This window comes from Grammomys surdaster, unplaced genomic scaffold, assembly GCF_004785775.1.
Source record: "Grammomys surdaster isolate TR1022 unplaced genomic scaffold, NIH_TR_1.0 126219, whole genome shotgun sequence".
In the NCBI taxonomy this organism is placed as follows: Eukaryota; Metazoa; Chordata; class Mammalia; order Rodentia; family Muridae; genus Grammomys; species Grammomys surdaster.
The window spans coordinates 4,042,318-4,057,727 of NW_021621022.1; the positions used below are offsets into that span (position 1 = coordinate 4,042,318).

At 41.5% G+C, this 15,410-nt stretch overlaps 1 protein-coding gene across 1 annotated transcript in view; it reads left to right on the forward strand.

Moving 5' to 3' along the window:
• Window positions 1–15,410, forward strand: part of Ints9 (integrator complex subunit 9) — an 85,727-nt gene that overhangs the window by 18,894 nt on the left and 51,423 nt on the right. The window contains exon 2 of the mRNA XM_028758717.1: window positions 10,342–10,469. Coding sequence (XP_028614550.1) covers window positions 10,342–10,469 — 128 coding nt within the window. The remainder of the gene's footprint in view (window positions 1–10,341; window positions 10,470–15,410) is intronic.

Here is a 15,410-nt window from a genome sequence, read left to right on the forward strand (position 1 = left end):
CATCTATGTATATACATGTATACATACATACTCACACATCTATGTATGTACATATATACATGCATATTCACACATTTACATATGTACATGTATACATACATGTTCACACATTTATGTATGTACATGTATACACACATATTCATACATTTGGTAGATGGAGCAAAGCTTAAACAACTTTTTTTTTCTCCCACAGCTTATATATCCTAGCAAAATCTCTCAAGCAGTACAAAAAACACAATGTGGTTATATTCTGTTTTTCTTTAAATAAACAATTATAATGAATGTATGTAAGAAAAAATGTATTCCCCAATTCCCTAATACCCCCAAATAATAACATGCTTTACATATTATGGGTGAAAAAAAGTAATTCCCAAGAACCTGCACACATTCATAGCTAAGCAACTTGCTATAGATTAATAAAAGCAACCAAGGTAATTTTCTCAACTACTTTCTCCTACTGGCAGGCTGCGATTTGCAGTCACAAAGAATCAATTCTTTTATTATTTATCTTAAAAAGTAATCTTATAAAAATCTTAAAAAAAGAATCACAAATCTAAACTTTTTTTTTTTTTTTTTGAGACAGGGTTTCTTCTGTGTAGCCCTAGCTGTCCTGGAACTCACTCTGTAGACCAGGCTGGCCTCGAACTCAGAAAGCCACCTGCCTTTGCCTCCCAAGTGCTGGGATTAAAGGCGTGTGCCACCACTGCCCGGCTAAATCTAAACTTTTTTAAAGAAAAAAGAAAAAAAATATTTCTACTTTAAATCTTCAGGATACATACCTACTCATTAGCAGTTTTTTTTATTTTTATTTTATCAGGAAGCTGAGAACAAAAATGGTTGATGACCAGCCCTGCTTTAGCAAGAAAAGCATGTCAACTAGTACTAGTTGGGCTGCCATTGTTCTTTCTCCCTGACCTCAAAAACATCCCTCACTCTGTAATCAAAATTGTGCCTTTCTAAATTGATCCCCAAGATTTTCTCTATCAAAGCTACTAACAAAAACATCATAACCTGACTTCACTAACAATTTATATCTCCAAATTCTTTCTGAGGGTGGTGGAAGTTAGCAACAATCTCCATCTCTCAGTTCTTTTTGAGGGTGGTGGTTGAATCACTAATCTGCTCCGGCAACAATGGAAGAGATCAATCACTGTTACTGTAAGTGCCAACGACACTGCCCAGGAGGTGCTGGAAACCCCTTAGAGTTTTCATACAATTTGTAGATTAGGATGGATACGGTGACCTCTAGAGCAACTACAGGTACAGGACAAGTAGTCCTCTTTCCCCTGCCTCTCTGAGCAAGCCACACCCATCATAGTTGTGCTAACCGGTGGGCTGTGTTCCATGAGTTCTGAAGTCACTTTGCTGTTCATCTTGCACAGCCCCCAACATACTTACTATCCTGTCCTCAGCCCATGGGCTGCGTCCTTTAAAAGTGTGAGCTATGCCTTCATTGCTTTAGAAGCCACAGTGCTCCCCTGGAAAAGGAAATGGGAAGAGTCATCATCCTCACAGGAAAGAGACAGTGCCTTGAGCAGTCCAGCCACCCGTCATGCATTTTTAGTGTGCTTTATCTTAAGTTTGGAAAGCTTTAGCATTGACCACATTTTGATTTTTTTTTTTCTCTCCACAAATTAAGATAGCTTAGTGAAGCATTATCTCCTAAGTTATATGACTAAGAAAAATGAGAAGGGAGGGGAAGAAAAATAAGTGGGTGTGTAGGATGGGGGATTATTTAAGAGTTAGAGATAAGGGAGAAATAGGGTAATTTGCTTCCTTTTGCATAAGCAGTCACATGCATTGGTCTGAACTTTTCTCATCTATTCTAATTACTCTTTCACATTTATCTCTCGCTGGTGCCAGGCAGCCTACAATCCCTAGCCAACCCCGACCTGCACCTTTAGCCATAATTGTTCACTGTGAGCATTTCTACCCCCTTCTGTGCATCTATTGGCTGGGGTATTGCTTTATAAAACTTCCCTCCACATCTGGACTTGTTTCTTGGAAGTAAGGACTAGGGTCCAAAGGAGTGAGAGCCCCGGGTGTCACCTCCTCAGCTGTGTGTGGTGCCTCTTCACCAACCCCCCCCCCAGCCTGAAAGTGCCTTTACTGTGTATATTACAGATTTTTACATGCATGCTGTAGACTTTCTGCCCCTCTTATCTTACCCAGCTGTGTAGTTAGTTTGACTGTGAACATGATTGGCACATTAACAGTTGTACAACATAGAATCAAGCTAAAAAGTGGAAGAAAGTCAAAGATTAACAAATAAAATTGCAATATATTTAAAGAACTCTCTGACTAGAGGGCCTGGCCCAAAAGAATTTTAGTAGGAATGTCATAGTTCCAGATTCAGCACATTTAGCTCAGTGGCTCAGGGTGACAAAACATAAGGTAGGAGTTCTTTAAAAAGGGTGCCCTCCCCACTTCCCTTTTACAGCTAGAATCCTGTGCATCCTCCTGGGACACAAAGGGTCTTCTTGTGACCTCCTGTTACTGAGAGTAGTGCTTTGTTGGAGTGGAGCTGGACTGGGGAAAAGCTTATAAGCCCCTTCAGAACTAAGTTTCTCTTTAAAAAAAATCATTAAGGCTTAAGTAATGGAATTCCTCCCAATGTGTTCATTGTATAAGCACATGTATAGAATTTTAAAAGCATCTTTGTGTTAAAAGAAAACTGAGAAATGATTTTAGTTAAATCTCATTTGTCCACTGAGAAATGTGAAGCCTAAAGAATTTTTGGCTTCTACTCAGAGCAGTCCCCTCTTAGAGACAGAGTAAGAACTACTCTCTATATGGAAGTCACATGATGTACTGGATGCTGTGATACACAGCCAGCAATAAACACCGCTAGTTTGTTTGGTTTTGTTTGTTTAAGCCAAAAATATTTCACTTTGGAAGAAAGTTTAAAAAGTTAAATGTGTGTTTAATATCACCAACAATACTTACCTATTTGCTGTAGAGACATTCTATGCAGGGGTAGGCTCCTTCAGAAACCTGCATGTAGGCATGTACAACAACATTATTCATAATCATAGAAAATGTGTAGATTTTCTGTACCACACTGCTCTTAGGTACAAGCCAAATATCCATCACTCTGGATGCATGAGCTGATTCTCTTACACCTGTACAGTGAGGCTGATGAGCTATCTAGACGTGCAGTGAGGACGAGTCAGCAGTGAACGCAGATTTCCAGTTGTTGCCCTGCATTCTGGCCAGTGTATCTACCTAAGGATCACTGTTGATTGACATCTTATTTACTTACCAGTGTCATCTTCAATGAGTGCCTGTTAAAGTCTTTGTTCTCCTTGTTGTGTGGTTTGTACCTTCGTAAGTTGTAAGAGGTGACTGGTTGTCTGGGTCAGGGTTTTGGGGAAGCCTAAAGTGGCCTACCACTGTAGCTTTTGAACTTGGGACCCTCTCGCCTCCGTCTCTCTAGTGCTTAGATTACAGTTGCCACCACACAAAGCAAAGAGCTTGGCCTCTCTCTCTCTCTCTCTCTCTTTCTCTCTCTCTCTCTCTCTCTCTCTCTCTCTCTCTCTCTCTCTCTCTCTCTCTCTCTCAACACGTATTAACTATATATGACAAGTTTCATTGTGGCATTTCCACACATGTACACAATGTTGTTTCAATCATATTCACCCCTCCCCTGTTTTCTCCCTCCCATTCCTGCTGATCTCCTTCTTCCTAACTCCCCAACCCAGCATCTTTACCAACTCAGTGTAAGGCCTTTTAGAGCACACCACTATTTAAAAAGATTTAGATCTCTTGGGGATCCTTTTCTCCAAGTCTAGCACAGAATGGATGCTGCATTGACTCAGCATGCTGACTCTAGCACTCACTACCCTAGATCCAAGTTCTGCTCAACTGCCTTTATTTTTAACTCTTTAAAACATCATTTATTTGCCGGGCAGTGGTGACGCACGCCTTTAATCCCAGCACTTGGGAGGCAGAGGCAGGCGGATTTCTGAGTTTGAGAGTTCGAGGCTAGCCTGGTCTACAAAGTGAGTTCCAGGACAGCCAGGGCTACACAGAGAAACCCTGTCTCGAAAAAACCAAAAAAAAAAAAAAAAAAAAACCATATTTATTTAATGTTTTATTTTATGTGTTTCGCCTGTAAGTATGTCTGTGTAAGAGTGTCAGATCCCAGAATTACAGACAATTGTGAGCTGCCATGTGGGTTCTGGGAATTGAACCAGGAACCTGTGGAAAAGCAATCAGTCCTCTCAACTGCTGAGCCATCCCTCCAGCACCTCTGCCCCGCTTCTTACTGCTTTGGGATCGTGTGTACACTTCATGCCTGTGCTTCACTAGCTTCATCTATATAATAGGAAAATATTTCCTGCTCAGGTTAAGGAGTTAGATGTAAATTAGTTGCAGGTGGTGATACCTAACAAACACTAGGTCATAGTGACCGCATACCAAGCAAAACTTCTTTCAGCAAGACTGGGGGGAAGGAGACCATGGGATACTTTGTGCCTCATTCATTTGCAGATGGCACACTTCCCCAAAGCCAGTAAGCTGAAATCCAACTTGCCATATGATCACAGCTACCAACTTTGTAAGAATTACTTCTTTTTATGCAATTCTTAGAATTTCCTACCATTTTGGAAGACTTCTAGGAGATTGATTGTCTTGAGGATCAGGAGGCAAAGCTACCTGGTTGTCATTTTGAAAGCATTACATTTGTTGACATTTAAGGTCATAATGGGATTTATAGTCTTGTTAGTAATAGATATAATATTCTAAAGACATGTTTTAAAACTAGTAACTTAGACCTCCGTAGGTTATATGCCCCCACAAAAGGACTGCTGGAAACTTTCATTCACTTAATCATTGGGCCATCAAGGAAGGTTTTCTCATGGCGACTTGGACCAATGTTTTGAGAGACAGAGGAAAGCCTGTGTTGGTTGTTCCCCTCCATGTTGCAGACATTCAGGTTAAGAAATAAATAATTGCCCAGGCCCATTCTTCTAGAACTGTACATAAAGAATTCTCTCTCAAGTTAGAATCAGCAGGCAATCCAGGATTCCCGGAGACTTCAGATGGTTATGCGATCACTGGCAACACCAAAATTAATATTAATATTAGTTGTGAAATGACCAAACCTCTAAAAAGACTGAGACCGTGATATTCACAGGAGAGGTGCAAAAATGAAACAGTGGTACTGAAAAGGACATTTACAGTGCCCGAGGAAGAGGAGTGAGTGTGTGTGTGTGTGTGTGTGTGTGTGTGTGTGTGTGACAGAGAGAGAGAGAGAGAGAGAGAGAGAGAGAGAGAGAGAGAGAACATCAGTTCAACCCATTGATTAACAGCAGATTTGATAATACTAAACAAAATAAATTTGAGGAAAAGGCATGAAGTATACTATATGGAAAGAAAAACAAACCAGTTCAGTTGTGAGGGACAGGGTAAGATAAAATGTCGCAGCACCCCTTCTGTAGATGTTCCAGAAAGAGAAGTGCAAAGGATGAGATAGATCCAATGCCCCAGAGGACAGCAGCTGACAGTTATGATTCCAAATAGTCATGAAAGTCCTGAATCTTTGTATTCTAAAATCATAAACCAGTAACACTACCTAGTCTCAAGAGATTCACAAATGTCTAAGGCACAAATAAATGCCACTGTAAGGAGGTCCTCTTTACCACCCACCTTAATGCTGCTGTAACTAGGGCAACTAAGAATGAATGTGACAGGTACTCCTTCCGTTCACTTAGTTCTTCTAACTCTTTTATAGCTGAGCGAACTTAGTCTTCAGAAAATCATGTTAATAACAAAAATGAGCAGGATTTGAGTTGAGATAATCTACCATAATAATCTACCCAGCCTTATATAATTTTATCAAACATCCTCAAAACTAAAGCCACTTATCAAATAGTTGACTTTTCTTGCTTAGGACCATTTAATTGCCTTTAGATAGCTACTGCAGTGGTTCTGTGGCTGTTTTCATGAAACTGTAGGATCCAGATGGTATTGACTGTAATGTACCAGCAGAACAAATCTGAGTTGTTAGCAGTGATGTACATAGACACCGTGCTTTATGGAAAGCATTTTGGCAGCAGATTTTAAGAGCAATAAAATGCTTGTACTCTTTGACCTAGTTAATACCACTTCTGAGAATACAAGAAAGAAACAGTCCAGTATGGAAAAAACCTCCAACACCATGTGATCAGCACAGCCATGTTTATAACTCAGAGCCTGTGCAAACTTAGGTGTTCAATTAGAAGGGAAAGATTTGCTGGCTCTTGATGAGATATTTGCATAACCAATGAACATGAAATGTCATGTGACAGAGAAGAGGAAAGCAGTCATGATGAGTTTTAAAAGAAGTATCCAAATTTTATAATAAGTTACACCTTTAAATTTTTAAATTTATTTTATGTGTTTTGCCTGCATGTATATCTGTGTATACAGTATATACATTCAGTACCCTCATCTTTTACAAAAAGTAAAAAGAAATACTTAAATAATTAGACAGTTATGACTTTAATACTTCTCTTTCCTCTACCTTTGAAGATTTTTGTAACATGGCTGTATATTTTAAAAGTGAAGTTCCATGCTGACTTGGGCATTGTGGTTTGGTCTTGTAACCCTTACTACGGGTTAGCTATGCTGTGATCAGAGCCCATTAGAGGCCTTGTAGAGAGCATCTCTGGAGACAGTCATCTCTGGGTGATGCCTTGACAGTCAGTCATCTCTTGAGTATGCCTCTCTACTGGTTGGAGGAACTTTTGGCCAGCACTGTCTCTGCAGTGATCCATGATGATCTCTGGGAGGCAGAAGAACCTCTTCATATGTCACCTCTTCTGATGCTGGAACATGCAGTTTCATGGGAACAGGGCCTGTCACCTTTCTTAGGTACTCTGAACACTTTTGCACTCACATACAGCCCTTTGTCCGTTGATGACTGTAATAGATGATGCTTCACCTAGAGTACCTTATTGAAGGAAGCAGACACACAGAAGTGAAAGTAAGGAAAGCAAGTGTGCCTTACGTGGCTCTTTGAATGTGACTGGACCCCATGAGCTCACATGTTTGAATAATTGGACCCCCAGTCTCTGAAACTGTTTGAGAAGGATTAGAAGATATGTCCTTGTGGAAGGAGGTGAGGCACTGGAGGAGGCTTTTGAGATTTCAGAAGCCTAAACCATTCCCTGTTAGTTCTAGCTGACTCTGGTTGTGTCCCAGGGTGTGAGCTCTCAACTGCTGCTCCAGCGCCTTTCCTACCTGTTTGCTGCCTTGCCATGATGGCCTTGGGCTCTAATCTTCTGAACCTGTAAACTCCAATTTAATAAGTTGCCTTGGTCATGGTATTTTGTCAATACAGTTGGAAAGTAAGAAAGATACCTTGTGAATAAAGCAAGCTGACTAAGACAAGAACAAACTGGCTGCTCCAAGTTTTGGGCTCATAGTAACATCTGTTGGGGTGGCATAAAACTGTTCTACCCAGGATGGTGAGAATGGGAGCCATAAAACTTGTGGTCCAACTAGATAAAAACAGACTATTGTTTCCACTAAAAGTTGTTCTGTGTGATCTAAAACTCAGAGTGGGTGTTTGTGATGGGGGAAACTGTATTTATTATGTGAGCTTACCTTTTAGCTTTCATTGTCTTTGGGCTAGGAAGTAACTGTTAACTGTAATGATGTCTGCTATTAGTTTAGCCTTCAGGTCTGTTGCTGGTTTAGTTTCTGACTTTGACTCATCGTTAACCTAATAGTTACAAGCCACAACAATAGTTACGAGCCTGCTCCTCGGGTCATTTGCAGCTAAGCAGTGACTAGGTTGAGGGATGTTGCTTGCTAAAAGGTTAGCCATAGAGCATTTCCTCTGCCTCCCCTCCCGTTTTCTTCCTGAGCTGTCCCCAAGGAAGCTTACACAGCACTCAGCTTCTTGGTCCTTGGCGTTAATATTTTAAATATGCAAACAGTTTAAAACAAGTGACCATTTCCTGTAATGTCCTCTGAGGAAAAGTAGAAAGTTCCTACATGTTACAAAGAGCACATAGAGCTGTATACACCTAAAAGACTTATCCTGAGTAATGGGTGGCTGTGGGGAGCTGGGTGTGGATGTTACATTCCTCCGACTTGTCCTTGTGTTAGATGAGAAAGGAGCATGGCTTGCAGTTCAGTGGAATCTTCTCCAAAATTACTTGAGTCAGTCAAGAAGTTCTTTTATTCCAAGATGATGGCAGATGGATCTTGAGAAACAACTCAGCCCATAAAATATGTATCCTACAAACACAGGGACCTGCACTCGTCTCCCCAGCTGGTTATGGTAACAGTCATCTATAATCTGAGTGCTGAGGAGACCAAGATGGGAGATCCCTGGCCAGATCAGCTTGCTGACTAGCCAGCCTTGTCAAATCCATGAGCTTCAGTCTCAGTGACAGACTCTGTCTCAGAAAAATAAAGGAGAGCAACTGAGGCAAGCACCCACAAACACAGGCACACAGGACTGACAGAGTACTCCCTGTGTAGAGAAGGTTCCATGCATCATGCATCCTTCTGTTTACACTGAGAAGGGCATGAGATTTCAGGTAAGGGCATTGTCTTGTCAAAGCTTGGAGAATGAATTTCATGTGGGAACATGAAATAAACATCTTTATATTTTGTTATCCACACTCTTCTCCACTGCCCTACTCACACCCCTTTCCCCCTTACTGGCTCCCTTCTTCTTCCCCCACATAGTCCCCAATTCCACTTCATATAACATATATTCCCCTGCCCTCTCCTGCTTCCTCAAGATCTCCATCTGACTTACTTCATTTAACATAGCGACCTCCAAGTCTGTCCATTTTCCTGTTAATTCCATGATTTCTTTTTCCTTTACAGCTAAATAAAATTTCATGACCCATTTGTACCACATTTTCTTTATCCATATTCTTTATCTTGTTGGGTATTTACACTTGTTCTAGGTTTTTGGCTGTTGTGAATATGGCAGCAGGAAAACCAGGTGTATAAGTGTCTCTGTGGTTTATGGTTGACTTCGGGTCCTTTGGCTGTATGCCCAGGAGTAGCGTAGCTGACTCCTGGCAGTTCTCTTTAGGTTTTAAACTCATGCTACCTGTTCCAGTTTACACGCCCCTCCTCACACCATCACCAGAACTTGTTGTTGTCTTTGTTTGGGCTTTTATTTTATTTTTTTAGGTTGGGTCTTAATAAGATGCCTAGCTAGCCTCAGATTTGTGTTGCTTCTCATGCCTCTGCCTCCACGTGCTGGGACTGCAGGCAGACACTACCATTCTCAGCTTGTTCCATTAACCAGAGTCATTGTGACTGGGGTGTGCTAGAATCCAGAAGTGTTTCCATTTGTTTTTCCATAATAGCCGAATACGTTGGACACCTTTTAAAATGTGTATTAGTCACTTGTATTTCTTCTTTAGAAGTCTCTGCTAAGTTTATTAGCCCATTGACCAGTTAAATTATTTGATGTTTTAATTTTTGCAGTTCCATATGTATTCTAGATATGAATCCCCTGTCTGATGTGTAGTCTGCAACAATTTTCTCTTCTAGAAAAGCCACTATGTAAAGGTAGAGAAACTCAAACATAGTTTGAGGACTCAGTGAGTTTCATTGTCTATTCCCAGCCTCAAGTGGCACTTGGGTACAGAGGGACAGTAGGAATCTGTGAGCCCATAGTCGGATGGGTACATGCCTGAGTCATGTGCTTTGAACAACTGTGACCTATCCCAGACTGTTAGGATCTGAGACTGTTGCATATCTTACAAGTAGTTAGAGCTTATCAAGAGCAAAGGATGTCACATTGAAGGTGAGCTGAGTACACACATTGCCCTTATGGGAGAGATGACATCACATAGGAAGTTAGCTGAACTTACACACTGTTCTTATGGAAGAAGATGTCACACAGAAGACTGGCTGAGTTCACACACTGTCCTTATGGGGAAAGATGATATCACATAGAAGGCAAGCTGAGTCACACACTGATGTCACATACAAAGCTAGCTGAGCTCACACTGTTCTTAATGGAGAAGATGATGTCACATAGAAGGCTAGCTGAGCTCACACTGTTCCTAAGGGAGAAGATGATGTCACATAGAAGGCTAGCTGAGTCACACACTGATGTCACATACAAAGCTAGCTGAGCTCACACTGTTCTTAATGGAGAAGATGATGTCATATAGAAGGCTAGCTGAGTTCACACACTGTCCTCCTTGGAGAAGATGACATCACATAGAAGGCTAGCTGAGCTCATACACTGTTCTTATGGGAAAAGATGATGTCACATAGAAGGCTAGATGAATCATACACTGTTCTTAAAGGAGAAGATGACTGCTTTTACTTCACTTCCTAGGCTGTTTCTATAACTGATTTTTTTTTTCCTAGTATTGCCTGTCAGGGCACCCAACTTTACCATGCAACGTGCTCAAATTCAAATCCACCACTATTATGTTGGACTGCGGACTGGACATGACTTCTACCCTCAATTTCCTTCCTTTGCCTCTTGTTCAAAGGTATGTGCTGTGCTGATGCATCCTGAGATAAAATGAGCTTTAGTTCCCTGAAAAATGGGACTCATTAGTACAGACATCACTGATACCATGTGTGGCCTCATATATTTGCTTTTCCCCCTTAAAACTGTTCTATCAAAATAATTTTCTTTGGATGTGTTGGTAGAAAGTGCTCTATTGATTTATTGATTAGCTCCTTTATTCAACTTCTTCTGGGCCTCTGCAAAATGTTTCTGCAACTGCTCAGTGTAACTGAGGTCATGTATATTTCATCTGTCTTCCTAATTCATGTAAGAGCTAACAAATGACTAACTGATGAGCCCCAGAATTGAATTTTAGGATCATTTAACTGCCTTTTCAGGGTCCTGATGGAATAGAGGCTGGCGTTTCTTTTCTGTGCATTGTTTTCATATTAGTCATTGTGTGTGTGTGTGTGTGTGTGTGTGTGTGTGTGTGTGTGTCTGTCTGTCTGTCTGTCTGTCTGTCTGTCTGTCTCTGAGGGGACATGTGTGTATGTGTGCATGAGTATATGCATGTATATGTGTATCTCCCCAGTCCATGTCTTAAGTCACCCAGATTGCCTTGCCGCTATAATCAGCATTAACACTAAACTAAGATTTTAAGAAACTGGTTTCTCATGTTGTTTTTACTTAGAAAGAGCAATTTGTAAGAAAAGTGGCTTTTAGAATCAAATATGCTCACAGGGAAAAAAGATAACCACATATAAAAGATGAGATGGAAAAGCAATATGAGCAAATTGAAGAGCTTAAGAGAACAGCAAACTGCGTAAGCCATCTAGTTCATCTCAGTCCTGCCTGCAGACGGCACCAAGTGCAGTGACCATCCACACAAGTTCATCTCAGTCCTGCCTGCAGACGGCACCAAGTGCAGTGACCATCCACACAAGTTCATCTCAGTCCTGCCTGCAGACGGCACCAAGTGCAGTGACCATCCACACAGCAGCCCAGGCACCAGCTAAGAAAATCACAATCAACTGATTTTTTTTTTCTGAAATAAAATGTGTAACAAAGAACTCTGGGGACAAGGTCACAGATAATTTCAGATTACATTTTATATAAAGTTGATGGGATTCACTGATAACTGTACTCAGCACTTTAAATATAGGTATTATCCAAGACTGGGGAAGATGCGTATTTACTTAGCTGGCAAGTTACTTATTTAAAGAGATAGATACTGTTGTCTTTTTTTCCCCATACAGGACAAAATATTCATTATTTTGGTGTTTATTAAAAATCTGTCCTATGTGGGACCAGGGTTACTGACGTCACAAAACTGATTCCTTTCCCTCAGAGAGCATGAAGTTTGTCAAACAAGAAAGGTAGTGCACAGCTGGAGACTGCCTGTACTGGAGATGAACAAACAGTTCTATTCTATGATAACTACCTTTCTTTAAATACCATGAAGGTTTCTATAGAGGAGGCACCTGCTGTGTAGGCTCATGAATTTGACTACTAAAACAGAATGGCCAGACAACACCAGCTTCTTACTGTCCTTCCTAGTCATCCTCTATCACCAGCACTGAGGAGGAGGGAAAGCCACAGCCATCCTCTCCTGCTCTTCTTTTAAACTTCAAAGGGAGGTGATACTCCTGGATAGCAGGCAGTTCTTGGGGTTCTTTCTAAAAAGTGTCTCTTGGGACTAGGAAGACGGTTCATCGGATAAAGCACTTCCTGTGCAAGTGTGAGGCCTGGAGTTCATATCTCCTGCACCCACATAAAAGCCAGGCAGGCATGGCCACTGCTTGTAATCTCGATGCTGGGGAAGCAAAGCCAAAGACCTTCTGGGACAGGCTAGCCAGGCTTGAGTCTGTGAGCACTGGGCCCGTAGGGAAAGTGGGAGGAGCCACAGAGGCATCAGCCTCTGGCCTCTGCATGAAGATGCACAGCACACCACACAAACATGGGTTTTATTAAAGTGTCTCCTGCCATGCCAGCCAGAAACTTTGTGGCACATTTGCTTAGAGTAAGTGTATTCAGTGTTCTCTCCCTGTCCCCTTTCCCCGCTTTATGTTTATAGCTCTTCCTGTTACATTACTTCATATATGCATATTAGCGTTCTCCTCTACTGAAGATGTTTTATAAGGACAGGAATTTTGTTTCCACTGCATCCTTAGCACTTAGACCAAGTCTTGGCCTGTAATAGCAGCTCAGAAAATATTTGGCTTTGCGAGTGAATCACTCTCCTCCTTGGAGCCCATGCTGTCTGACCTGCTCAGAGGCTTTTAATTACTAAAGTGTCATTGTTAAATTACTGTACCTCTGCTGTAGTGCAAATTTGGGGTGGGGTGTCCGTGCCTGTGGCATGCTCAGGGTTAAACTCAGGATCTTGCACATGCTAGCAAGCACTTCTTACTGAGCTGCATCTTCAGATCAGATGGCCATCAAGCTCATAATCCTCCTGCCTCAACCTCCCCATTGCTAAGATTACAGGTGTGCATCACCATTCCTGGCTGACTTTCCTTCTTAAGTCTTTATCTGGATATGTTTGTATTTCTTCATTTGACCAAATGAGCTTTCATGAACAGTATTGATAACAAAAGCAGAGGGGAATTTGTGATCCAGGATCCTGTATTGATCACACACTGTATTCAGTTGTTTGGTTTTGAGCCTCCTTCAATCTGGAAAAGTTTCTCAATCTATCTGTTTTAATGACCTTGACGTTTTTAGACATACAATTGTTTTATACAGTCTTCTCACTTGGGTGTATTTGATGTTATTCATAATTGGGTTGGAAGTAGTATTCTCTTACCAGAAGACAGGATTCCATCCTCCCCAGAGTCATCCTGCAGAAATGCAAGCCTCAGCTTGTCTGACCTCTCAGTATTTTGTTTGTCTCACTGCTCTTATGTCCCTTCAGCTCTTCACTCTTGCTGGGCCCTAGCTTCCTCCTGCTTCCTGCTAGCAAGGTAAAAATGCCTGTCACCTTCCCGTAGCTCTCCACACCCAGACCCTCCACAGTTCCCCTGGACCCTGGGGCTCCAGACCTCTGTGGGGTCATATGGCTAGGGAAGTCTCTTGATCCTGCCTAGGCTGGCCCTTGCTAGGCATCTTCTGTGCTACTATGGCTACTATCTTGGTGCCTCGTCCTCCGAGCAGCTTGTTCTCTGGCTGTTTCTTGCTTGCCTTATGGGAGGACAGGTGTGTTCCATCCACAGTCAGGGTGCCCTACAGCACTGGACCAATGCTGAGGCTCCTCCCTGTCGTCTATACTTGATAGTGTAGAGAAACGAGCTGCTAACAAGTGCTCAGTAAAACAGTATTGTGCCCATTTCATGAATCCCAAAAGACCACCAGGAGCTGATTTTAATGCTCAAGCTTGGGCCACACTGCTGTCCCTGATGCAGCAGGATGGGAGGGTGAAGCTCCAAGCCCAGTTTCAAACAAGCATTTATAGAGGTGAGCACACAGTCAAGGGGGTTTCTAGCCTGGCACACATCTGAGTGGGGGGCGGGGGCTATTATGGAATTTTGTTGACCTTTAAAATAATTGGCTGATGCTGGGAGCCAAACCATAAAGTTAACTTGTGCTTTCCTCCTGATTGGTTGTTAGGGAGTGACGTGCCGGGGGCAGGCTTGTTTGGGAGTAACCTGGAAACTGGTGCTAGGTGCCAGCTTGTTGGTTAACTCAATTCAACCTTAAGCCATGTTTCTCTAAGATAGAGTCTAAACCCAAGATCTGGTCTCAGAAGTGAATGCATCTTGTCTTTGTTGTTGTTATCTTCTGATTTAAAGATGTATGCACTTCATACTAGGAAATAGTTACAAAAACTTCTTAATAAAAAAATTAATTGTATCCTTTGTGTCAAAGAAATGGTTCTAAAATAGTTACATATCATGTGTTCTTCACCGATCATCATTTTTCTAATATTTTCTCCTGAATTACTGACGTTTTCAGATTTCTAGTATATACAGCAAAATACAATTAGTAGAAATAAATGGTTGATTTTTAATTTCTTTTAGTGTTTGTGTGGGATGTGTATGTGGCCGGGACGTGCATACAGTACATGCATGGAGGTCAGGAGATATCTTTCAGAACTTGCTTCTCTCCTGCCGTGGAATCTGTGGGTTGAACTCAAGTTTCAGGTTTGCCTGGCAAGCACTTTTACTGCAAACCTCTCTTACTGGCCCATAATTTTTTTTTCGTTTTTGTTTTTGTTTTTTTGTTTTTTTATTCAGCTTTTATAATGTACACTAAGTTAGTCTCACCATCTAGAAACCATTCACCTGGATAGTAAGTCATCTTATAACTCTTAGTAAAAGTAGCTTTATTTTTCATAATTGGAAACTTAAGCCATGGGTGACAAGTACCAAGATTCGTTTTGTTGTTTTGTTTTGTTTTGTTTTGTTTTGTTTTGTTTTGTTTTTTGTGACAGGGTTTGTCTGTGTAGCCCTGGCTGTCCTGGAACTTACTCTGTAGACCAGGCTGGCCTCAAACTTAGAAATCTGCCTGCCTCTGCCTCCCAAGTGCTGGGATTAAAGGCATACACCACCACTGCCCAACTGTACCAAGCTTCTTAAATTGTAGATTGGGATCCTACAAAACTGATTGTGAAGGTTGTAGTAGATTTGGCAACAATACAAGGTTTCTGAATGTCCAATGACCAAGAATTAATTCAGAATCAATGGAATTCTTAGCTGCACTCACCTGTGCTGCCTCATATGCCTGCACTGCAGTCATGTCCTGAGTGCACAGCATCGTGTTCTGCAGTGCCCGTGCACACTGCCTGTATCACCTCCATCCCAGTTGGCTGCACATCATGAACTGCAATCCTTTTACTATACTTAAAGGATTTTTCATTCTTATGAAAACATAATGGTTTAATTACAGAGAACAAAGACAAATTTTCCTGCCATATTTATGTGCAAGTATGAGATTCATACATTAGTGAAGTTAGTAAATCCAGATGTATCTTTGGATTGTATTA